Below are 27,108 nucleotides of genomic sequence, written 5' to 3'. Positions count from 1 at the left end.
TGAAGACTGAGGCAAAGAAGTCATTGAGTACCTCAGCCTTCTCCATATCCTGGGTAGTCAGATCTCCCGTTTCCTTCCAGAGAGGGCCTACAGTTCTCCCATTCTCTGCTGTTTCCCAGAGCAGAGAGCCTGCGGGAGTTTTCCCAGGAGCATAAGTAATGATTGGTCAGTTGATGTCTTAACCCTGCATCGCAGCGCTAGGTATCTCTGCACAGAGCTGAATAAGCCACACTCTGAAAGATCAGGGTGCCTTGTTTGTGTCCAGTGAGTGCGTCCTTTGGCTCAGACCAAAGCTTTGGTATACTTTGTGCCTCAAAATGGGTACTTATCCTATTTCAAGTGATTGTTTTCAATTAGTAGTTTGCCTGCTGTTAGCTGACGCTCCCTTACTAGTTATAAAATCACCATCGAACGCTTTGAGCTTCACACTTTGCTTTCCCTGTAGTTGCTCTCTCAGAGCTAACATCACTATTCCTGTTAATGCACTGCCTTTTGTATCTGTTTCCAATTAAAAATTAAGGAAGCATTTATCTGCTTTAATCCCGTTCACCATCCGCTGCTCTTAAAAGGGTCCCTCTGAGTTCGCAGCACCCGTGTGAACAAACAGGCAGCTCGGAGAACGCGTGTACACTGCTGATCCACGCTAAGCGACACGTTCACTGCTGGTTCTTGCACTTTGTTCGAAATGCCAAGCATCACCTTTGCCCAGCATGTACGCATCCCCAGATTGCGTGAGCCTTCCTCTTTTTCCTTCATCAAATCCTTCAAACACTGTCCATCTCCTGTACAAGCCAGGTGAAGTAGTGAGTCCCTGTCATGGCACAGATAACGCCGAGTGCCCAGGTACTCCGAAGAGCTTTCTCCCAAATCTTAGTGATGGTATGATCTCTCCCCAGAGCGAATGATAGTGTTTCACCCATAAAACATTGACAAATTTCCTTGTTTTCATCTTCTTTTTGCACAACTTGTTTAATAGTGTATTGCTCATGGCCTTACATTTTACGTGGAATACAGCTCTTTGCAAATCTCTATAATATACTTTAAAGATTAATCCCATCTATCCAAGTTAAATGGAAATACTTGAAACCACCAACTATTCAGATCTAGCTCTGGTCAGAAAGGAGGCTATCTTCAGACCAATATTCCTGGCTTGGCTTTCTTGCAGATACTGAATTGCAAACTATTAAAACATTCTTCAGTTGTCAGTCATGGCTCCAAAGGTCTGAAGCACAGCTTCTGAATCTTACCCTGCTCTTCTACTAATTGTTTCCTGAGTTAACTGTGCTCCTTGTACCATATACTGCTCAGTTAACACTCACCACTCCGGGAGGTCTGGCCCAGCTATGCAGCCTTATATAAACGTGAACCTTTGAGAAAGACAACCAGAGATCCTCACTGTTTCACACCAGAACCCTGCAAAAGTCCAAGATCCTCTGCATTTAGGGAACCCCAGAAGTTCAAATATGTGTAAAGCTCCTAGCGGAAGTGAGGAGGTGACATGATAGAAAGATAGAGATAAAGGGAAAGACGAAAACAAAGCAAGAACAACAACAAAAAAAGAGAAGAAAGGGATACAGAGCTGAAAGCATGGGGAAGATGGACAAAGCAGCAGAAGATGAGGTCAAAATGGCAAAGACGAAGTGAGACAAGAAAACGTAGACACTTTCAACCCCAACAGTCTACAAAGTTTTTACTTGATCAGCAGATCCTTGTAAGAAAGAATAGCATTGGAAAGAATGCCACACTACAGAAAACCTAACAAAAAGTTAATAGTCTGTTGCTGTCACCTGGAGTTTTCAAAGTTTCTATTTATGAAAAGTATACAACGCAAATGCACCGTTTCAGATATTCATACAATCACTGGCTATTTCTAATTAATGTTATTTGCAAAAATGTAGGAAAATACTGTGATCCCTCTATTTTCTTCTCATAAATGAATCACTGATAATGTCCCCACTATGTAATTAACATCACGCTCATTCTACAAAACCTGCAAAAATAATCACAACAATGAGACTACTTCTGATCACGTACGAAATATGTGGGGCACAGACTCCTGTATCTTTCCATAGCTCTCATCTCCTTAGTCCGAGTCCTACTTTAGGCTGCAAATTGTGTTTTATAACAGTTTCAGGCAGATACTTGATCACTTGGACACGCGACTAAACTAGCAGCATACATGCAGGCAGCCAACTACAGAACTCAGCTATGAGAGCTCAAGGAGAGACACAGGTGTGAATACACCTTTGATCCTCTGAGACGGCTGAGAGCCCTCTGTATTGCACATTGCTTGCACACTCTGTACTTTGAAATACATGACAAAATGGACATGGACTTTCACGTCAATCACTAACACACTGCACTTCATCTGAAATCTGCATTTCATTTCCAGTAGTATCACTGAGTAGACCTCACCAGAGGCTATTTTCAGGTCACAAGCATTATTACCACTGTGTCTAAATATAGGTACCTTTTAAAATACATTAATCCATCTTTGAAAACACCATCTGCTTGAAATAGTTTACCATAGCAACTTTTGTTCACTGAGTGAGGCTTCTACACTGTGGTACCTCTGACACCAAAGCTAAGTCTAAACAAGTTTGCTGACAGCACACTGGTGTGCTAGCTTGAGACCAAAACCTGCCTTGTGTGCATCATTTTCCAACAATAATACACAACCAAAAAAAAAAGACAAAATATATGCACTTGACTGCTCTTGACAAACACCACTTTAGTGACCAGTCACCATCTCCACACATCTAACTAGATAAAGGCTATCAGAAATCATAACCTTTCTTGAAAACTCAGTTAAAAAGAAATCCATTTTCCATGGACACAACAATATTACTAATACCTTTTTTAAAAAAAAAAAAAAATCAATGAAAATAGCAACTAGAAATATCTATACTGCAAACACAGATACAAAAATAATTCATTATGGATTGTATTTATAATTAACTTGTTTGAAAAGTAATGCTAAAATTTAAATTGCAAAAAATATTCTAATTTTGTACTTGTCAATAAATCTTCATGTGATGCACATATGTCTCTACAGTTCTCTACAGCTCCTCATATTTTACCTATTTAATAAGCTGTTCTCTCTTCTTTATTGCAACAGTAAACATATTGCTGGATACTAACCTGGATTGCTACCCATATATATAGCTATACTGTCTCCTCCATTTTACAGGCAAACACACTACCTTTTTCGATTTTATCTTCTTATATATCTACACTTAGTAGACATATTAGTCCAAGTATTCTTTTTTTGTTACAGATGGTAGTATCTATTTCATTTTGTTGGTGTCAACATTTTAATGAAATCTAAATATAAGAAAAGGAAACCACAATTGCTCTTTAATACTACATTTTAAATACTATTAGGGGAAAATATATATCTATATTTTAATCTCTTTCATACCAAGATTCACAACCTAACCACTGAATGTCATCATTAACATCTACACACATTTTTTATTTTCTCCCAGTTAAGGTAAGTTCAATGGTCTTGTCAACGAAACTTCATCCAGAGCATTTTAAAGAGGAATCGTAGAATATCTCGAGTGGGAAGGGACCTGTAAGGATCACTGAGTCCAACTCCCAAGTTGTCAAAATAATACTTTAATCTGATGAGTGGCTTTCAAACAGTTAACAGATACTATATACGGTAACCTGCAACATAAATTATTGTTTAAATATGTTTGCTGAAGAGGTTTTTAATCTGCAGTAGATTCTTTAAGCACTGAACTCAATATTTAAATATAAATGTACAGAATTAAATTCATTTTTAAATACTACACCTAATACTGTGACAAAGCCTTCACCTAACACCACCATGTGTTTCTTGTCACCTGTGTTAGCACATTTTTGGAATGACTGGGAAGCCACTCTCCTTTTTCTTGCAAGAGAGAGATTAAGTTTGACTTGCGCTACATGGACACTTTGGGCTATATATGCAGGGTGACAGCTATAATACTTTTAAAGCTACTGATTTAGGGCTAATTAACACATCAATAGAAGAGAACTTCCATCCTTTGGGACATGTATTGTAACAGGTAAAGTCACTTCCTTCCACCTGTCAAGACTGGGCTTGGATGTGATTTCACTAACAGTATTTACGCATACCGTCTTCGTCTGTCTGAATAATAGTCTCCTCGCTCTCCTTCCTCCCTTCTGGGTTGGTTAAGATCATTTTGAGGCTGACATTCGTGTAGGGAGGCAGGTGATCCACAACATGCTGGGGTGCTTTGGGGTCCATGTCCAAGCAGTCTGCCTTGCTCTCGTTGTGTCCACAGAAATAGTGGTAGCATATAGTGACATTGAAAGTGTGGCAACGAGTGATGTTGTAGCCCAGAGATTCCCAATCCACAGCGATGTGTCTGGCCTGGATCTCAGCAATCTTCAACGTTTTCGGTGTTCTCATAGGTTCTAGAAAACAGAATGCAATGAAGAAAAACATCATTAGTGTTCTTCATCCTTACACTGAACTGTAACTGGTAGATGGTACCTTCAGGCCTGTGAAAGCAAAGGAGAGATCCAACAAACACAGACTTATTGCTGGAAGAATTACCATCATACAAGCACCCTGAAAGGAAAAGAAAACCTGCTAGTCTCAAGTTTTATACTTCATTCTTCTCCGGCCTCTCTTTGCAGGTTTCAATCAGTGATTAAGACTTAGCAACAGTGAGAAAAAGAATTGCTAATTAACAGTGCAGCGATTCAAAGCAATTGAGAATACAGGCAGCAGATGCAAGAAGAGTGACCAAAAGGCCACCCAGCTGTCACCGCTGACGTCCCTTCTTGATTTCCCCCTTACCTTTTTGCGTAAATTAGATAATACATCATAGCGGTGAAGAGTCAACATTCACTACACTGTGATTTATCATGCCACCAAGCAATGCTGTATACTAATTATACTAATTACCTTACTAAGCCAGTAGTTACAAAAAATGATGCAGATATTAATTAACGTTTATTATTTTAGTAATGAAGCTATTCATTCAAGCAAAACCACTCAGAAATATTACCAAAAATGCTTTGGGATATTCCCATTGTATCCCACTTCTTTCAGATCCCCAAAACTTTGCCCGGACATTGGTCTCAGCTGAGACTTGCTACCTAAGCTCAGCTGCTCTCCACGCAGGCATTTCCACCAGCAGAGCACACGATGCTCCCCAAGCTGTCATCAATCTTTCATTGTCTCTCTAGTGCATTCATTCCTCATGCAAGACTAACTTTTATCGTTTAACTTAATTAAAATGATTACACAATGAAAATCATGACCATGACTATATATACTAGAGTTTCACTGGAAATACACCAAGGGGATCTTTATATCCTCCTAATACATCCTCTTTTACCACAGGAATTAAAGCTTGCTGTAGGTACAGTTTCAGCCTCGTGTCCTTGCTGGTGTAAGGTCAAAACAGTCAAGATTATTCAAGGAAGCGAAATACAGGATTTGTCTTTCTGGGCATAACAGTTCTTTGAAACTTGCATTTATGAAACGAGAGTCCCACCCAGGTTAACAACCAGCCAAATGCACAGATGGTACACTGAAATAAAGAAACGTGAATCAGTTTAATCTATTCAGCATGCAGTTTGCCAGACAAACTGCAAACATTTAGTTTCAAACATCAAAACAACCAAATTCTAAATATAACATAAAGGTATTCCTAGTAACACGATGAGTGGTAAGGATTAAAAACTGTGCCTACTCACTTCCATGATCTATCCTTCCCGTTCTGCATTTTGAACAAGCATGTTCCCTTTGCCCTTAAGTACCGATTTATCATATACATGGTGAAAAATACAGATGTGTAAGTAGACTTCCTGGGCAGTAGCTTTCTGAACACATTGTGTACTGTGACAATAGAGATCTGAAGCTGAAAGATAGCATTGTAAAGGTCCTTGAGAGATAAGAGGCTTGAAGAGAAGGAGGGAAAAAAGGGTTTTTTTAGAGTAAACAATGGCTGCTGCTCTAGCAAGTACAGACAGGTGTGAGGCAGTCATTAAAAAAAAAAAAAAGGTAGCAACACATTAGATCTACTGAAGAAGCTTGTAAGAGTCTTCAAAGAATCAGTATTTCCTTGGCTACTGCAAGCACTTAGAAAAAACCTGAACATACTCAGGTGTCACAGAGGAAGAGAACTGCTAAAAGAGAAAAAATAAAAAGTATCAGCCTTTTTCTCATATGAATGACAGTGAAAAACCTAGTTATACATACTCTGATTTAGAGTTTGAGGACTAAAAAGAGTAAACATACCCTCCCCCAAGGAAGCTTTGTGTTATAGGCTTATTTTTCCTTTTAAAACAGAATGATTCTTCTCATTTCACTAATTTTCTCTTTATTCTACTAATCCAGGTTGTGCCTTCAACCACCCACACCAGAGACGGAATTCAAACCTGAATTTAAAATTTATTGGAGCGTCTAAAACAAACACAACATAATATATGTTGTCTAGCCATGGAGGTTGAAACTATTAATGTTTGAAGCCGACTACTCAGTAGCAGAAAACGCACTCCATTTCAATCTTGCTTTCTTCATGACAAGACTTAAACTGCATTCACAGTATGCTGCACAGCACTTTCAAAAGAGAATAATAATAAAAAAGCTTTGTTAATCTTAAAGAAAAATTATTTTACAATTCCATGCAAAATTTACAAATGTGTCACAGTATCAGAGGAGATACTGAAAAGCATCCTTTATTCACCTGTCAAAAAGGAAAGAATGAAAGACAGAGTGTGATCTCGCTTTCTCACAACTATTCCCTTCTTTGGCAGAAATTAAACAACTTCTGCAATATTGAGATGGTAATTAAAGTCTGCAGAGTCTCTCAACAGCTTTGGTAAAGTCTGCCAACTGTCCCACTGCTCCTAAAATGATGCTTTAAAAACACAATTTTACTCTTGCTTCTGGGCAACATTCGTCTCAGGGATCTCTAGAGGTAAAGACCAATTGTTTTAAACTACCACACCACAAAGCCTCCATCTGTAACAACTCAGTAAAAAGCAATCTTTGAATAATTATTTTTCTCAGATAAAATACTACTGAATTTTTGAGTAGGCTTCCCAAAAATCTCAGCATCTCATTAAGAATAACTTTGTTCTCAATGGGGGCAAAAACAAGTGCTCATCTGCCATTCTTCCCTTTCCCCATCACATTTTAGGGTTTGTATTTTACTGAAATACTTCCTTAATCCTACTGGGATTTAATTTCAATTTATGCATTATCTTCTGTTCTCTGCATACTTTTCCTATTCTACTAATCCCAGTAAACCAATTTACATCTTGTCTTCCCAGTTGTTTTCTCACCTTTCCTTTTTCAGTCACATCTAGAACTTCTACCCAAAATATATGTACATTCAAGCTCATGACTTCTCACTTCTTTGCTAAATTCCTTGTGTCAAATTAGCACCTTATGTCAAAGAGGAAAGAAATAAGACTCTGAAAATCTGTTTCTTTCTTAACCTGTCAGCTGGAGTTTCAATAATAATGGCGGGAAGCACTTAATATTTTCCAAACATTAATCTACCAATTACCGCTGTGAGACAGGTAAATGGTGTTAATCCTTTTCTGTGAGGAGAAAGAGACACAAAAAGGTTAATAGCTTCTGCAAAGCTACAAGGTGATTTACTGCCAGGGCCGTCAGACAACTGAATGGTACCCAGCTCCCAGGTCACCGGCGCTCTGGCCACCAGACAGCACCAGCAAGCAGCAGCAATTCAGAGCTCAGTTACAGTTTATTTGCCAGTGCTTCCACAGAAATGCTAACTCCACTCACAACTCTAGTTCTCTACACTTATACAGATTAGTAAGTCCTCATTCCTTATCCAGAAACCACATTAAGTAAAAGAACTACATGCACGTGGCACTCACTCACGACAATTTATGGATCAAGAAGATTTAACCCAACTTTATGGGATAAAATAAAGAACAGCTTTAGTAATTCTCCAAAGGTTAACAACCCAGGGATAGATGGCAAGAGACAGAACCTGTTGACCTCATACCACCTCTCAACTGCAGGATGATTTAATAAGACGCTCCAGATAACAGATAAAATGAAATTCAATTTCTTTAGTGCTTGATAAGCAACACGTGATAAGACAGGTCAATATCGGAGTCTCTTTGTAGAGATTACCTTCACTCACACAGAGATGGCAGTGAAAACAAAAGCCTTCACAGCTGCAGAAGCAGGTGATCCAGGTTGTCTTCACTGGTGACGCAGGAGGCAAAAACTAACTGGACTTGGAGGGTGAGATGACACATAAATTTGCATAAGGTTTGAGGGAATCGCAGAGAGATGTGAGGCTTATATTAAATGAAAACTCTGACATACAAAACCAAACGCATGGCATTTATCAAAGAAAAAGAGTAAATTTGGCTTAAGATAGTAACTCCGTAATTTAAAACACAGTGTTTCTCACACAAGCTCCTTTAATTATCTTGCCCTTACATTTGAAAACAGAAATGGCACAGAAACAAAGAAGTCCTCATTTTTCTGCTAATATTCTCAGTCTGAACAGCCACTGGAATTCCCCAGACTGTTCTTCTATGAGAACATGAGCCTCTCTGTCCTGCGGCTTCTCCCGACCTTGCCAGGATAGGTGTCTCCTTGGCATGTGAGAAATAAAAGAGGACTATTCTAAGATGTCACTGTTGCTGTTTCCTCCGTTCATGCAAGGTCCTACAAAAAACCCAAAATGTTTCCAAAACTAAAAAGAAAAAAAAAAAAAAAAGTTACAGTCCTGCTGCTGTAAAGAATTCTTCTAAAAAGACCCCTGAGAAGAGCATGGAAGAACTGTATGAGTGAAAGACACCGGAGGAATTACAACCCAAAGCAGAATAGCTATCAAATGTACAGTAAGAAAACAATAAGCAAAGGTTCCTCACTTGCTCATTTTGGTTGCATTACTCTCAATTGTTACTTTTGTTACTAGTGAATCATGTAGAAAGGTTTTATGCAGATCATAGAATCATAGAATGGTTAGAGTTGGAAAGGACCTCAGAGATCATCTAGTTCCAACCCCCCTGCCATGGGCAGGGAAACCCTCCACTACACCAGGTTGCCCAAAGCCTCATCCAACCTGGCCTTGAACACTTACGCTAAGTTCTCCCACATCATAAACTTGGTTAAGATTGTGCTATGTAACACTGTGTCACTCATCGAAAAGGACCCAACTAGAGTTATAAATTTCAACTGACAATCAAAGTGTGAGCAAAAACTATGCACATTGATTATGGTCACTTCTGCATTTCTGTGGGTGATGTGCTCCCTGTTAAAGGAGCATCCTACAACTAAGTTATGTTGTGAACAAAGCTAACAAAAATCACTAGGTAATGTGAGCTGTCCTACAATACTCATGATGAAACACCTGTGTTTCAAGGATTATTAATCTGCAAATCCAAAAGAATTTAGTTCAGACTAACTCCCAATAACTCCACTATTTAACAATATGATGATAACACAGGAAGACCCAATTTATTCAGACATCCCAAGAATGCCATGCATTTCAGTCTGATTTCCTTGAACCAGTCTGTCTTTATGACAGAATAATTCTTATAAATTCCATTCAAGTTTCTTGTCTGTAACTCTGGTAGATTTTTGACCATTTCTAACTAGAGATAAAGGCCAGCTTAGAGTTAAAGGTAAAAATCAATTAACAGCACTGGCCTCAATCCTTTAACAACTACTTAATGATAGTTTATGAGCTACTTATCGTTAGTCAAGGACTCTTTTCTACCTACTTATGTGTATTCTGAGCCAAATCCATACAACATTGTATTAACAACTGGATCAATATAGACTTTTCATAAGTTATTGGACTAAGTTATTATTCCAAGTATTCCAGTAGTGGAGTATCAGCATTCCCTCATACTTAGAACATACAAAAAACAGGACACCTGTCATGTACGTAAACACAGGCTGGAAAGTCTACCTGAGTACTCAGAATTTCTTTTTTTTTTTTTCAAATGTTGTTCCATATCAGCAGTTTAGAGGTCTGACTTTAGGCAGCCAAATTTGAAAACTCAGGCCTTCAATCTTTTTAAACTTAAAAGCATTAAGAACTAGTGAACATCAAAGAAAGAGAAATCAAGTGAAGTTGATAGAAGTAATACAATTTGAAGTAATTTCGTCAGTCTGTCAGAAAACGAAAAATTAACAGGTACATATTCCTATCCTAAAAATCGAAGGGATTACTGGGCATCTCCTTTCTCAGATGTGTAACAGTATATAAAACAGATGTACAGAACATAAAACAAATATGGATGCAAACACACACAGAGAAAAGAACCCACTTTGTGTAGATTAGTATGTTCATCTATTTGTCGTGTGAAATATGAACCCAGCGTAAATGAAACCATGGCATTTACACTGTACTACTGCCACAGATCTATTTTTGTTGCAAACGAAGGTTATAATGCGATTGCGTGAAAATCTATGCGCTTTTTCTCTTTTCACTTCATCTAGCGACTGACTTATTAAGCCAGCTTACAAATTTCCTATTGACCACATACCTCAGGGAGCTGAAGAAAACATGTCAATTATTACATAGATGATCAGCTCTACTACACTAGTTTCAGCAGCAATGAGGGGATATTCAATATATTTTAGGAGCTATCTTTTTGGATGCAAAATATAGCTGTTCCTGCTTCAGAGGTACAGTAAAGAGATGAATATAACCACACTATTGACAATTATTTGCCCATTCTGTCTTGATAATATGTTTATTCTATTGCCTCCATGCATGATTAACAGTTTGTGCATCCTTAGCATGTAATCAATAGCTGTGAAGTCTTGTATTCGTTTTAGAGATTAGACACATCCCTTGATAATAAATTCCATTGATTTCTCCAGTTTAGCTTAGCTGCAGAAATCCACTTTTTTTTTCCCCCCCTTTTTTTTTTTAAACTCTGAGTTTAAATTAAAAGGAGATATACAGGCTAGGAGGAGAGAGGAAAAGCTGTCATGACCTCTTTAAACTCATTCCTCCAGATGAACAAAACCTGCCTGGTGGTGTAAAACATGAATCAGTGTGTCAACAAGCATCAGATTGCAAGAGCAAACACAGGGAAAGCCTGACATTACAAAATTCCTAGGAATCCTAGGAAACTTGTCCAGGACTGCAATGGTGATGTTTAATTATGTAAAGTCAATTACAAAATTAACAGTGATGAGGAAAAAAAATGAACCTTTGACTTAAATATTAGTGGCATGGCTATACTAAATCAGAATGGAAGACTCATCATCTAAACCAATGACAATTATATTATAAAAAATATATTAAAAAAGAATATATAACACGTATTTACATAAAACACACACACTTTTTACTCATCTTAACAGTGAACCTAACCATTCAACACTAAGAGGAAAGCATTTATAAACATTTATTTGAATATAAATCACCAGTTTGCTTCAATGATACATTTCTCATTTCTCTCCAATGCACACTCATAAACATCTTTTTATGGTTTTGTTTACAAACAATATATTTGAGAACTTCAGATCTTATGAGCATTATGCAAAATGCCTATGTTGGAGTACTGTGATTAAACAAAATAAAAGTTTTCTATGGATATCATTAAAGCTTCAGTTCCTTTCTCTTGTGTATAAAAATTTCAGTCCTCCAAGTCAGGAAGCATAAATATTACCATACAAAATAAAGTGACCAACTGTGGAACACGGTGTGTAATAAATAAATAGTAAGCACAGAAGAGAGACTCCAACTGTGCTTAAAGGTAGGGCCACTTGTAAGAACTGAAAACTGCAAGCAGTAATTACATTACCCACTTAAAACTTGGACATATACATGTGCATGTGTACGTACACACACAGACACTTGTGCACATACACCCATCTGCCCACGTGCAGATAAAACACCCATCAAAACACATCCTCTGTCTCTTCATGCCCACTGAAACGGTCTCAATCCAACCTGCCCCTGTTCCCATTTCACTCCATCTGGCTCCTGTAGCCCCTGGGGCCCTGGCTGAAACCATGTACCCCTCCAGCCCACTCCCTGCAACCAGCAAAGCCTGGAACGTCAATCTGGGTTGCAACCAACTGACTTGCCCTTCCAGTGCTGTGTTTGAATGGTAAGATCAAGTAATGACTGCGTGTTGCAGCTTGCTCTGGCTCTGGCCCTTTCATAAAATCTGCATATACCATTATATATCCTACAATGTGTATATTGTGTAGTGATATATATCTGCCATATAGTGTATACAATAAACCATGGCTGAAACACGAATTCATACAGTGGCTTAAAACCAGAGATGACACTGTATCATATAACGCATCTGCTGTATGTCTCTTGTTCTGTCAGTAAAACAATCTGGGTATTTATCTTTTTTATTTTTTATTTTTTATTTTTCCTCCAAATGACCAAACCTGTAGCTTCTAGTATATGGAAAAGTTTTCCTTAACCATTTGGAAATTCATTTTGTAGATTGGCCTAATTTTCTTCATTGGTTCACACAAAGTTAAGAACGCAATCTGAAAATATAAGCAAGCTTGTTTTCTTCATAAACACAGACAAAAATAACACAGGTGGGCAAAGAATTCCTCTGACACTAAAGTCTTGAAGAAAATCAGAAACCATTTTCAAAGGCATTTAGAACTTTAAAAATGCTGGTAAAGTGCCAACAGGCAAATTCCTTTTTAAGTTAGATACCTGATTATAATGAATTTTTACCACCTTTGAATTTCGATGAAATTTTGTTACTTAAGTCATTCAGCCACCTGCAAAAACCTGATTAAATATGACTAAAAAACCTTCTCAGTGTATTGGCCAATGACCAATGCCAAGTAACTATCAAAATATAATACTTGTCCCAGTACAAAAAATCCTTTTTCCTTATGCCTCCAGCACACCTAAAACTGCTATTTCTTTACAGATATTTTATAGAACAAAATCTTTCTGTGCATTTGAAGCAATTAAATTTCAATTCAACTGTACCTTGATGTAACTATGAGGGAAAAAAAGTATTCTTGAGTAAACAGGCAAAGCACCGTTTACGTTCTGGTAATGGAACAGTCATGAAATTTTCATTAGAAAACACAGTCCAAAGTTGTGAACTTCCAGGAGTTTTTTTTTTCTGAAAAGTTCTTTAAAATGTTTGTTTTCAGAAAGGAAAAGGATGATAAGGAATATTTGCTTTTTATGTTGACTTTCTCTATCTGTGCAGAAATCACATAGTATCAATTCTCTTTCCTGTCACCATCGGGCTACAAAGGTTTGCAAGGCCATTTTGGGAGCTGGGACCTAATCCTGCAAACCTTTAGTTTCTGGAGCTGCTTTTGCTCAAAAGGAGCAGGACTCCGTAGAAGCTCACAAGCACCTCTTCTCTACCGTGAAACAGGGTCCTGTGACAAAGAAGGCAAAAGCAACAAAAAAGCCTCTCTTGCGAAGGGACACGCTGGCAAGCTGAGAAAGCGCTTTCGAAAATCGGCCATGAAATCTAAGTAATATATTTCCCTTTAACATTTAGCTGCATAAAATACTATAAAGAAATTGCCCTGCTGCTTTAGTTTCAGCAAGCTAATGTTTCTCAAAGCTATTGTTTCCTGTCTAAGCAGAAACTTGGAAAACAAAAAATAACATACCCTAGAGTAAAATAAGGTAATTTATTTTAGAAACAATTTTCTTTTAACAAACTTCCTCTGAACACTTCTGGGTTATTCCATGATTCCAAGACACAAAAATACTCCCGAAAAACTATCTCAGAGTATTTTCAGCCAACAGTAAAGCTGGATATGTGATAACAGGAAAAGATGGCAATCCCAGTTACTGGAAGCAGCAAAAGAAAAACAATTTCAGATGCTGTTGATAAGAACTTACACTCCTTTAAAATAAGGTGGTTTTATAAAAAGTGATTAATTAATGAGCAATTGATCTTGCTTTATACAGAACAGATGGTGTTGTTAAATGCAAACCCAATAAACCTAATTTTCATTCACATGTAAATGTCAAGGATTAGCTCTTCATTTGCAGAAGTCACCACTCTCTATTCTGCGTTTTCTTATTCTAGATACCCATCTAGAGATCTGTCTAGTTCAAGCTGTCAATCGTATTCAATAATTTTACCACATTCTGCCTTTCAAAAAGATATTGTACTAGCACAGTTCTCTTGGCTTCACTGTTACTGCAAAGCAACTGCCGACGTGCTACTCCGACCAGCACTACTGTAACAGTCACCCAAGAGAGTGTCAATCACGCCTGCTGAGTAAGTGGAGCATTAAATTATTTTTTTATGCCTATGTTGTACATGCTGAATCACTGTCAGCATGCAATCACAACAGAATACAAAAAAGGAAAGGCAGCCAATTAGTCAAGTCAAGGCCACAAAGGCGAATGCAGTATTAATTTGGAAGCGCAGGCTAATTGCTGGACACCAGCATTATGTCACTTAAACCAGATTTATTGCTGAGCGTAATAAATGCTAAAGAATAAAAAGAAAAACAATCCCTTTCTCTCAGCTTATTACCGAAAGGCTTTAAAATGTTCCTGAGTATTAGCAAATTTTAGAGCTAGCTTCTCTCTTCTATAATTTTTTCTTGTGTGGTTTTTTTTTTTTTTAATACTTCATCTAACTGTTAGCCTTTTAGAGACTGGCATAATGAGCACACATGCGATCCACTACCATCCCCTGTTGTCACCACAATCAACCCACTAGCTCATAACCTCTACTGACAACCATGATAATTTGCAGGATTAAGAATCTGCTGTAGAATGTCCAGAAACATAAAATTCCTCTGAGTTGGTTTGAAGACTTTTATGACTGGTAATTAAATTATTTTTTTACTTACATTCTAAATATACCTGATTCTTGACAGCTTTTACATGACCTTTAATGGTCACTCTATTCGTATTCATACCCATTCATACTGGCTAGTGATGCCAGCCTTAATCTCTCACAGGCCATGGGCTCCGTAACCATCTTTTCGCTTTCTCCTTAAATGGAACCCTAAAGTTATGGCAGCTCTTGCCTTCCCAAGTTCACATGCTACTTTAATACCTAGGCAAAATTATAACATTATTATTAATTTGAGACGTAACAAGGACATGTGCTAAAAGGAAAAAAACAACAAAAAAACCCCAAATACATGTTCACCTTTCCCAGCAGCCCTTCACTCACTGTTTTTAACTTGGATATCTGAAAAAGAGATTGAATCTCGGCATCACAGCACAGTTCAACTTGAAAGGGACCGCTGGAGGTCACATAACTCAACCTCCAGCCTAAAGCACTTACGTCAGATTGCTGAGGAACTTGTACAGCCTATTTCTGGATATCTCCAAGGAGAGAGTTTCTACATCCTCTCAGGACAGCAGGCATGGAAAATATATACAGGAGACATAAATGCAACTTTCTAACTATTTGGTGTTTGGAACAAGTCAGAAGAGCAGTGTTCCACCATTCCCTAAAAAATCTCGGAATTCTTTGAATTGTGCTTCACAGTATCTGTCACTGATCTCTTGTAGATGGCAAGACTGCAAGCATTTCATTTAAATTTCACCTTGCTTCACTTTGTTTGACATACAACTATGCAGTTCACAGAATATCAAGAAGCATTGCTTCCTATTTAAAAAAATACTTTTCATTGCAGTATTTAAATTAAATGTGCAAAAAAATGTCGAACAGAAGAATTCAGCTCTCCTCTTTGCAAACCACCTGATGCTAGAGAACACAACCAATCAATTCACTGTGGTCTACTCTGGATATTTTTCAACGTTAGAGATGTCTGGCAAGGGGCAGCTGTCTAAACAAAATGGGCTGGGGTTGTCCTGTCTAATAACCTTTATGTTACTACACATATCTACTTGAAGTTCGTTTCTGAGTAAGGCTTTTTGTTTGCTTTGGTATTTTTGTTCAGAGGGATTGGGTTGGTTTTTACTTCTGCTGTACGTTATAATAAAACTGAAGAGCAAAACTCAGTCATCACAAGTGTGCAGTGATGCAACTAAGTACATTGCCTTTGCCTCTTAATGAAATGAAAAGAAAGATGGAAAAGGCCAACAGTTTAAATGTGAATGTACGTGGCGCAGAAACCAATGTTTTGACATCTAGACAAAATCATGCATATCGGAGTCTTGTAAGAAACTGGGTCATATCCTTATGCTTTTGTGATCTGTGCTGCCATTGCATCACCGGTACGATTAACGAAATGTACGAGTTCAGTCTCTATTCCAACTACTGCAGCACCAGGATAGCGCGGCGCTCTTTTCAGTGTTACAACAAACTGACTAATCTGCATCAACTGGTTTTGAGTGAAGGCTTTACACAGTGATTGAAGAAGCTGATAGAATATATGATTTCCACAGCAAAGCATTTAAACCAAGCCAGTTACTGAGAGGATGAACTGGCTTATTTAATGATGAAGTCTGTCATCAGATATTTCGGCAAGGGCTGCAGGACTGGCTTATCTAAGTGACACATAGTCTGTAGGAAAGGGGGCATTTACCCTGAGAAGAGAATATACAGGTTGCATTTCAAGCATAACTCTTGAACGGTTTCAGAGAAAAATTCACCATGGCTATAGAAATTTCTAAGCAAAGAATGTAATCCATGCTCTACTTGCAGCCTGGCTCCTGAGGAAAGTGTCCCTCAGGAAACACATCCAGTAGGCATTCATCCCAAAGGGAAAACAGACTGCTTGTCTTCTTTTGGACACAAATGCTACTGCCTAATTAAAGCACAGCATGCAAAATGAAGTTCCCTTCATTTGGTGAGGAGTTTGGTAGATGTTTTTTAAGCTACTCTCCATCTAAATTCAGATTTTTTTTTTTCTAGACATAAAAATCTTCACGAAAATTTATTTGAGGTGTCTGGTTGGCTTCTGTATTGTTGCCGGCTCTGAACTCTCATTCTTGCCTAGCTATCTTGATCAGGCCATGACTGAGCAGCACACTAGGAAAACTGCTAGGGATCTAGGATCTAAAACTCTAGGATCTTAGAAAGGATCCAAGATACTCCCAGTTGGTTCTAATTAATTTTAATTTTTACCATGATTAATAGATCTTACATCAATTCAAATTTATCAAAATATAAAATATCAGAAAAGGAAATTATCCACAGATTTGTAAGAAATTAATTTAAATTAAATAGCCTACAAATGAAAGAGCTTTGTCTTTAACAGATCTGGTTGGAAACACAGTTTTACACAGCCTGCTGTTTACGCAGCCATTTAAAAGCCCGATTATAACAATCAGCATTTGTCATTTGAGAAAGACACGCAATAAAGCCAAAAGATACCAGATTACGTCAACAACGAAATGATACCGACTCCTTGCAAAGGCAAGTGAAGTTGTAAAATTTGTTTTACTCTCATTTCCATTTGAGTATGAAAATCCACCAACTTTCATTTCCTTAACATTCCTTGAAAAAAGACAAGAGGATGAGAGATCATTTTAATGATACTGTTATGAAGTAAAACCAAATGATGGACCTGTAGCTACAATTACAATTATGACTATGCTTTGGTACTGCACAGGTAATAATATCCTAGCATTATGTGGTTTGTGCTACTGCTTGGGTTTAATTTCCTTCCGATAATATATTTGGATTCCATAATATGTCTCTTTGGTGAAACCAATAACTGAATCCAGTGGCAATTCCTCAGGGAGTTATAATTTATGGCAATTGTCTGTTCCCACCACTTTTCTCAGTAATTTGTTCCAATGATTAATAGCCTCACTGTTAAAGATAAATAAGTGTGCCTTACTTCTAATTTGAATGAGCCTGACCTCAGCATACAGCCATTTGAGGTTCTTACATTTTTTGTCCTCTAGAGAAAAGAGGCATTTTGTACCTGGTATTATTTTTCCCCTATACACATACTGTTTACTCACCTCCCACCTTCTCTTTGATAGACTTAAATGATCAAGATTTTTGAGTCACCTACTGTAAGACATCTTAAGCCATGACTCTTTTTGCGCCACTTTTCTCCATTTCTCCCAAATTTTCATCGGTGTGTTGAAAGCACGGATACCAGATGTGTATGCAGTATATCAATATTAGTCATATCTGCAAAATCACATCTTTCCTCATAGCTATGACCCTGTTTTTTGTCATAGCACTACACAAAGAACTATTACTGACTGCTGATCTATGCCCCCCGAATTCTTTTTGGGTTTCAGTACTACTTCTTTCAAATACATGCATTTATTTACATTTGTGTGCAGATAGTAAGCCATATTATCTGTACTATCTCTACTTTAAACTGCCAGGGGAGGAAAAAAAGAAAAAACAAAGCCCAAATGTAAATCTTAAAGCAAGCACAAAATTCTGACAAGCATAACGTCATAAACTTACATAGCAAGCTATCTCACCTTTGCAGATTCTCACTTCACAGCTCAAAATGCAATTTTGATTGCACTCTGCAATCAAAAGATTCAAAAGATGAAAGGTAAACAGAACAGGCTAAAGTGAAGGACAGCAAACCTTATCCACAACCATCTTTACTAATTTACTTTGCTCATCGCCCAAAACAAAGAATATGTATACACACATTTGTCTGAATTAAAATATGACAATTATGTCATATTATCAACTGCTGAAAAAAAACAACCAGAAAAGAATGCCAATGCAGTGGGAAAGGGGGTTAAACTGTCTCCCTGTATAAACAATACAAAAAAAGAAGTCATGCTCGACTGCAAAAAACAATCATACAGTTTTTTCCTAAAGACCAGTGTCTCACTGAAAGTCACTGAAGCTTCCCCAAGGACAACTTGAATTGGAGTCAGAGGCCAAATGTAAAGACACCTCTCTGAAATCTAATCCTCTTGCCCATTTAAAATGCTCCTGCAGCTTCTGGTCAGGAAAACACACCACTGGGATTGCACTGGCAGTTTTGCTTGGTTTTCTTTAGTGTTTTCAAACCCAAGTTTCAACACAAGTAAAATAAAAGTAGATGAGTTCAGCTAATCGTCTCCTTTTCTTACTTTGTATCAGATTTTTTTCCTTCCAAAATACTATCTTCTGGCATTATCAACATAACAGTGTTTAAAAGACAAAAAAAAGCATTAAAAATTTAAGTGTTAGTGCTATGAGTTTATACAAAAGGGGATTCCTAGTTGTCTGCTTTTCCACCAGCCTTCTGAGATACTCCTGTCCGGGCACAGATTTAGGTGTAAGAATGAGTCCCGTCTCCTTTCAGACTTAGTGTGAGCCTGAAGGAATAGCACATTCGTCGACACAATTACCCTGTAAGAACCAGCCAAATCTGTTCATAAATCAGCTCTACAGAAAAAATTTAGCAGAAAGTAATTAGAGCTAGGCAAGTATTTATACATCATGTGGACAGAAACAAAAAAAGTCTTCATTCAGAAACCCATTTTACCAGAGTCTTTGTCTGTCACAGAACAAGAACTGCTCAGGGTTTTTCTGGACATGTCTGACAGCTCGACGAGGTCTCCAGCAGACTCCATGCACCCACTGTCTCTTCTCTTTCTCCTTAAACACTGCTCTTCCCACTGCCCCCCCGACTCCCTTAACCCCTACACTCCAGAAATGCTCCATTTTAAAGGCTCAGGTATGTTGGATTCTTCTACCACAGTTGAAAACATATTTTCCTGCTCTTGATTCAATCTAACAACGTCATCACCAATGCCAAATACAGACACAGCAATTCCAGATACTTGTGTACCACACCAAGGCAAAAATCTAAGGTATTTTGCATTTTATTTTATTACTTGCAAACAAGAGATACAGAACTGAGGAACTCACTGTGAACATAAAAAAATCACAAAATGTGTTTATAGTCTTCAAAACAATCAGAAAAGCATTAAAAATCACGATTAATACACTTCATAGATCATAGAATGGTTTGGATTGGAAGGGACCTTAAAGATCACCTAGTTCCAAAGCCCCCTTCCCATGGGCAGGGACACCTTGCCCTAGATCAGGTTTCTCAAAGTCTCATCAACCTGGCCTTGAACACCTGCAGGGATACTTGAGACTCTCCACCTTTTCTCCACCACTTCAGTCTCCTCTACCTTCTCTATGTTTCCAAGGCTTTGGTCTGAATGAGGCATCTCTGAAGAGCTCATGTCTCGTACGGACAAAATCAGATGGGACACAACACCACCCCAAATTACAACTGGGATGCCAGTTCCCCATTCCCCTCTGCCCACCTCCCTTCCACATCAAAACAAGACATGCTAACACGGAGGAAACATCTCAGGTCCAGAGAGTCTTAGGGCTATTCTGCGTGAAGGAGTGGATTGCCTCCTCACCCATTTTCCTTTAGTTTTGTAATTGAATGTTATAAATAATAAACAAGCTGTTAAATTTAATTTTTTTTTTTTTTATCAAGACAACAGACGTTGAATATTAAATAAAACATTTTTTTAAATAAGACGTTGAAGTCTTAAATAAAACTGAATTCCAGCAGAGGAAATTTCACATTCTAAATTGAATTAACACTATCAAAAAAATTCCCCAAGTTTTTGTTCTCTTCTACTTCACCCTAGGAGCTGAAGTCCAGGTAAATGAAGACAAAATCTCTAGTAACAGCACACTACAAACTTTCCAACATCACAAGGAAAATCCTAAGAGTTATGGTTATGGCTAATGCATAACACAGTATACTAATAATAATAATTCAAGTACTTTGAATTATTCTTTGTAATTTATTTTCCCCTCACCTTTGAATTTCATTTGTTGATACACTAATAAACAACTTACCTTCAAAAAGCAGCTTTTTTAATTCCTCTGTAGGTAATCAGTATATTGAATACTTACTATCACATTTATTCACTACCACATTTCAGAACGAACTTCTTGCCATATGACAGTGAGGTATCTATTTCCATCTGTATCTTTCAGCTGTTTAACAGATGTGTCTCAAGTCATGGTTATCAAATGTTCTGGAAAGTCTCCTCCGACACACTTTTGTAGTTGCCACTGGCAGTATCAGCCCCCAGTTTTGTGTACAAATATTGTGCAGTTGGCTTCGTTCTCAGGCCTGCTATATACAGGGTAACTTAATAAATAAGGAAAACATCAGAATTACTTCTTTTTTGGCCTCCAAACATACAAAGCAAAATAATACTTTGCAAAAAGAATATTTTGGTAAGAAAAATCCGAAAATATTTTTCACAAATGCAAGCAGTTGCTTAAACTAAGATTTAATTGGTTAGTTCTATTATGTACCCACTGCATAATGAACCAGCCACCCTCAACAGTTTATTATCGTTTATGATAATAAACGATTAAATAAAAAAGCAATCTAAATATTTAATTTGGTACTGTCTTAACAGAAAAAAATGGGACAAAAACTTGTATATATTTTATATATATTTATATATTTTATATATATTTATATTTATATATTTTTATATATTTTTTTCCTGGACTCTGGAATGCATCTAGCATATTTTGTTTTAAATTAATTTCTTCAATTTTTCTTTGTATTTAATATCACCCTACACAAGGCCAGGTTGGATGAGGCTTTGAGCAACCTGGTCTAGTGGAAGGTGTCCCTGCCGATGGCAGAGGAGTTGGAACTAGATGATCTTGAAGGTCCCTTCCAACCCAAACCATTCTGTAATTTTACTTTCAGGCTTTGTATTACATAACACACAATTCTTTCCCTTCCCTCAACCATACGGGATCAAGTGTGCAGCATTATTTTATTTTCGCACATACAACACTTCTGTAAGAAAATAGCAAACTATCAACAATCCTGTTTGCCTCTAATGCACAACTCATAAGCCAAGCAGCATTTGTCGGAACTGTTCCAAGATCTAATTCTATGTGCTCAGGACAGTCTTTCAGTTACAAAACCACTTCAGTACAGGTCTTTTTGCTAAAATGGTACATTTCCATGCTCTTTAGTCAAAATAAAAATTGAAAAAAAATTTTTTGAAAGTCATAAAAGAAAGAAATTAAGATATAATCAGCTCACATGTTCAGAGATTTCAAAACTGTCAAAAATACATAATCAGAGACGGAGGAGATGAAACATCTGCTGTAGCGCTAGAGGGACTCAAAATGATTGAGTGAGCGAGAGCAACAAACCCACAAAGTGAAAAAAATAAACCTCTTACATTCTTTTTGCATAGCATTTGTTTTGCATTTGGTATTTACTTCCCAGCTAGTCCACGTGAACTATTATTAAATAAAAGCCTTCACATTCGATATGCCATGAAGCTGCTACAATTACTCTCTGATAATCTTGACAGCTACTGTTGACCTTTTGCCATTTGCTGCAATTTTGCATAACAAGAATAATGCATGTGACATTTTTACTACAGGAAAACTTATGAAAGAGATAAACATTTTAATGATTAGGAAGGTTTCTTTATGCTCCAGGTCTCGAGATTCGAGCACCCATCCAGATGGACATGACTATGGCAATGCAACCCACGCCATGCCCAGCACAGGCACGAGCCCATAGCTCAAGTGCTGCAGACCACCCAGGCCCTCCCAGCTCTTACAAGCATCGTAGTAGGGTTCTATACTGCACAAATGTATGTAAATGTATGTAACCTGTGCTACAGCATCCAGCTGGTAGTGCCTACACACATTAAGATTTCCCATGCTATCACAGTTTATATCAGAGAGATAAGTTTCCAAGACTTGTTTCCTTCCCACTTCTACACTATTTCTGCTCCTGCTTCCCGAACGTGCACCTTCTCATACCTTGAAGAGAACCACTGCTGTGTCCCCAGACCAACACAGCTGAAAACCGTGACCAGCATCAACGTAAGAAAAAACAGTGTTTAAATATATTTCTTTCAATGCGGACATACTAAGTGAGATCTTGTAGTGTTTAAGCTGCCAAAATTGTTTAATAAATAGCAATGTTTGATGCCAAACAAAACAAAAAAAATTAGGCCACAAACCTAATTGCCTGAATCAAAATAATGCAATTCTGAAATGATAGAAATGATATTATTACTACTAATAAAATTCATAATTCATATACTAAATAAATCTTAGGTTTTGATGGTTCTAGGAACCAAATAGCAAGAAAGGTGAAAATTAAGGACCAGCCTTTGCTCTTGATTGCATACCTTACCTCCTCCACCTGTGGAAATAGTAAAATTTTATTAACTTCCTATTTATCTGCCAATGAAAAGTACTTCATTTTCCATGGATTCTTTTAGTTCTTTTGTTTAATGCAAATGTTAAATGTAAGGCATAAAAAAAGAACCTTCAAAAAATACAATTTTTGTAAGTGTTTTTTGTAAGTGTTCTGTATATGCAACTTCTCTTTGGCAAACTTTATTACATAAAGCTCACAGTGAATTAACACTTTTCGGTTCTATTAAAAAAAATCAGTTACAAAATGAGCATAACTTGCAATCTACTTATTCATTTTTGCTTTTTTGGCTACAAATCTGTACTGGAATCCAATCCAAATTACATGCAATTTACTCTTCTACATATTAAAAAAAAAAAAAGTAATTTTGAAAAAAATCAAAGGAGTTCTTCCTACCAGCTGTCTCTTCCTCCCTGAATGCCTGTCTGTTTGGACTTTGCAACTCTCAAATGTCAAAGTGAATTTTAAACCCATTGTAATATTCAGCGGCTTTTTCCAGCAATCAGATGATGTAACACCTGCTCGTCTCTTTCCCTCCATTTCCTTAGATTGGTATCAGACCGAGGAGCTGGATTAGCTTTCCAACACCGCATGCAAAAGGAGAGCCGTTAACCTCCTTGTAAGTTTATAACCACAGGTCACTTTGCGGAGCACCTCCAGCGTTCAGGAGACACCTCGTTTCACGATAAAGGGCAGTTAACACCTGTAAAGTAATTATATCTAACCATGTTGTTGGCCTGAAATATGAATATATAATTGTTCCTGCCATCTGTTAATTATACTAGTTGAATCACTTATTAATCATATACATTTACTTGACATCTACAAACTTTTAATAGCTTTCACAAATGCTATCCTGGCGCTCAGGCAGGACTAAGTCACCGTTACGTGTCCCACAAGGAAACGACACGGTATACACGAGGCTGGATTTCTCAGCAGCTTGACAGGATAAGGCAGCAGGCAGGCAGTGGTAGCCATCTCCCAGCCTGTCTGTGCCGGCTAACAGCCACAGGGGCCACAGAGGGTTACCAGTAGAGGCAAGGGAATCGTTTGTCAGCAACAAGAACGGGCTGGAGCGAAGACCCAGGGGAGGAGGGAGGAAGCTAGCGAGTTGGGATGTGGACGGAGTGACAGTACAAGCTGGCTTACTATGGAAGCCTCTCAAGCCCTTCCTCAGCTTAGTGACTGCTGCTTCCAAGCATCTAAAGATGAGGAATCCACACAAAATGTTGAGCGGCACGTTCACAATGTACAAACCATGTAACAGCTTTGGCACTGAGCTCACTCTGTCCTCTCTAGTCCTTCTAAAGCACCTCCCAAGTGTTGTCCAGCTGAGGCTGCTTTGAAACATTGCAGAACTGCAGACAAAATTGAATTTTGCTGTCCTCCAAGGATAAGAGGAGATACCACTTGCATCGCTCTTGCTGTGGTGGTGGAGGGGGCGTTTGGAGGGATCTCTGATGAGAAATCTCCCTCACACCTCCGAGCTAGTCTCCTTAGCCCTCCTACTGACCTGACACTTGTGTTTCAGCCCAACCAGCTCCCTTCTGCCTCCCTCTTGCTCCCAGTGATACTTAAAAGCATAAGCAAGGTGGGAGAATGGAAAAGCAGGCCATGATCTGTCTCTCTCTGCCTCAGTCTAGGAGGGATAAAAGATACGAGCCGGAGGTAAGTCAAGATTCCCTTCTTGACCCAAATCATGCTCTCAGCCTGGATAGTAGCTGCAGCAGAGATGGGAATGAAGACAGTAAAGCCACAACCACACTAGGTTTTCAGACATTTTACACAGCTTTCGACTCCAACCTGCAGTCCAAACCCACCTTGTCACTAGCAAACTGCCATCCAGCTACAGTAAGTCTAGGAACGTAAACAGGGAACTAGAACAACTTACTGGAATGTGGCGTAATTTCCTGAGAATTGCTTTAATATCAAGGACAGGAGAAAATGGTGCTGTGCATGCATATTTTGGAGATCAGTAACCTAAAATACTCTGAAACTTTTGATGCAAATTTCGATGTCTCTAGGATTACCTCTCGGAGTGTCTGTTGCAAATACAGAGCCATTACAATGCAAACCAAAGCACTGCTGATAACACAGCATGGCAGGAAAAGGTGTCCCCATGTTAAAAAAAGGTAATTAAAAAAAATCAAAATTTAAGGCAGGTTCTTCTCATTTGCATATTTAAATAATTATTTTAAAAGTTCATATTTGCACACATACGGAGACATCCTCACTTCTTTCTATCTTGGAGAAAAAACCCTGAACTTACATGAAGGGAAATTTCAATTTTTTAAAAATCCTTTTGTATCAGTATATCATTAAAACTAACAGTAGGTAAGAAACATGCATAAAAATTCATGCAAGTATGAGCATAGCTGTCATCTCACAGAAATCAATTTATAACCTGGTACAATAAAGTTAGCCCCATCTTATCTCTCTGTCTTCACAGCTGGTTATATTCCACACTGCTTGAAACTGCTGACCTTTCCTAAAGCTGCCTAAAAATTTCCTCTGCTGCTTGAACATTAATCCAGAACTCACAGTTGAACACTGCTGGTGATCAAGTTCAAATAGCTGGCACAATGTTTCCAGCCCGGTGTGGTGGTGGTGAGGTAGCAGCTGCACAGGTGTAGGGAATATAACCTGGTTGGCCCCAGAAGCCTGGGAAACACTGGGACAGGTACCGTTTGTGGTCATCTCTACCCTACAAGACAGCAGCTCTGCCTGTCAGGCAAATATTAGTACTTTGATGTGACAAATGCAAATACAGCTTGCAGAAATCAGCAGCACCCTTACGCTGGACCGAAGTTGAGATGTTCTTGTAACTGAAAAGTAGTTTTTCCTAACAATTCAATTCAAAACTCAAAGAAACAAATTCAGAGAAATGAACTACTCTAATTGCAGCTACTTTGCCTGTCCCCTGGCTGATGAATAATATATATTGAATCCTCTAGATAGAAACTGCAGTGAGTTATTTCATTGTCCATAATACCCAGAAATGGGCTACAAAACCCAGAACCTTGCTAAGATCAGAACTACAAGTGCATTTTTTTGCTTCGAAAGGCAACAGGCATGAGGGTGTCAACTTCATTTCTAAGTGGAGATCCTGCATTTTCTCAAGCGTCTCCCCTTCTCCTGGAAGAAGCTGAGATACTGCTGTGCCTTCCAGGCAGACAGGCAATGCATGGGGCTGAAGCCAAGGGTCAGCTGAAACACACATCCATTCTCCTTCTTCCAGGAGGAGGAAAGGGACTAGAAAGAAAGGATGGGGGACACTGCCTTTGAAAAAAGTCAATGAAAAGCTACTAGTGGTCATGTCAGTGTTATGGGGCCCAGGGGCTCGGAGAAGTGTGAAGCCTCGAGGAGCGTTGGGCAGGGCTTTGCAGCTTGGGCCTCCTCAGTATGCAGAGATTATCTTTCTGTGGCAGAGACCTCAGATACCTTCAAGAACTTCTTTAGATATGCAAATTATGTCTCCATAGAAATTAGAAGATAATTAAGTACACTTTATTTGAATCAATTTTGATTAACTCAAATGTTGCAATTAACAAAGAGGTCAGCAAGTAACTTAAAATATGTTACAGGGGTGCCTGGGTATGTCAACAAAGCCCTAGACCATAATCGTCTGTCCCCATCGCTCAATGGTTTCCTATGTAAGGCAACTTGCTAAAACATCAAACTTCCTCTAGAGAAATGAGAAATAAATTGAAGTCACACACTGCGACTTTTCAGCAGGATTTAAAAAATTAAGAGGATTTCCTCGGCTATCACAAATATATCACCAAGAGCTACGGGCTCAAGATCTAACATTCTAGCTATGCCTGTATTGATCTTACCATTTATTTTGATACTAGTTTTCCCTTTTTTTCAAGCAAGTGTCATTTTAAAAGCATGTGAAAGGTATTTGGTGAGGACAAGCACTGCCGGGCACTCTGCCAAGGACTATGAATGCTCAGAGGCAGCTGAGAAAGAGAAAAAAGCAACAGTCTGAACGTCGATTCAAACGGAGAAAAAAGAAAACTAGCTCGAAACTAGAGATTCAGGGAAGACATTGGCAA

The 27,108-nt window shown here is 38.2% G+C and overlaps 1 protein-coding gene across 1 annotated transcript in view; it reads right to left on the bottom strand.

Annotated features, from left to right (window-relative positions):
- The window catches only part of PTPRK (protein tyrosine phosphatase receptor type K), a 439,897-nt gene that overhangs the window by 94,878 nt on the left and 317,911 nt on the right, over window positions 1–27,108 (bottom strand). Inside the window, exon 8 of the mRNA XM_086631964.1 lies at window positions 4,126–4,428. Coding sequence (XP_086488090.1) covers window positions 4,126–4,428 — 303 coding nt within the window. The remainder of the gene's footprint in view (window positions 1–4,125; window positions 4,429–27,108) is intronic.

This window comes from Tauraco erythrolophus, chromosome 2, assembly GCF_009769465.1.
Source record: "Tauraco erythrolophus isolate bTauEry1 chromosome 2, bTauEry1.pri, whole genome shotgun sequence".
Lineage (NCBI taxonomy): Eukaryota > Metazoa > Chordata > Aves > Musophagiformes > Musophagidae > Tauraco > Tauraco erythrolophus.
The sequence above is the reverse complement of the archived record's forward strand: the minus strand, read 5'-3'. Positions and strand labels throughout refer to the sequence as shown.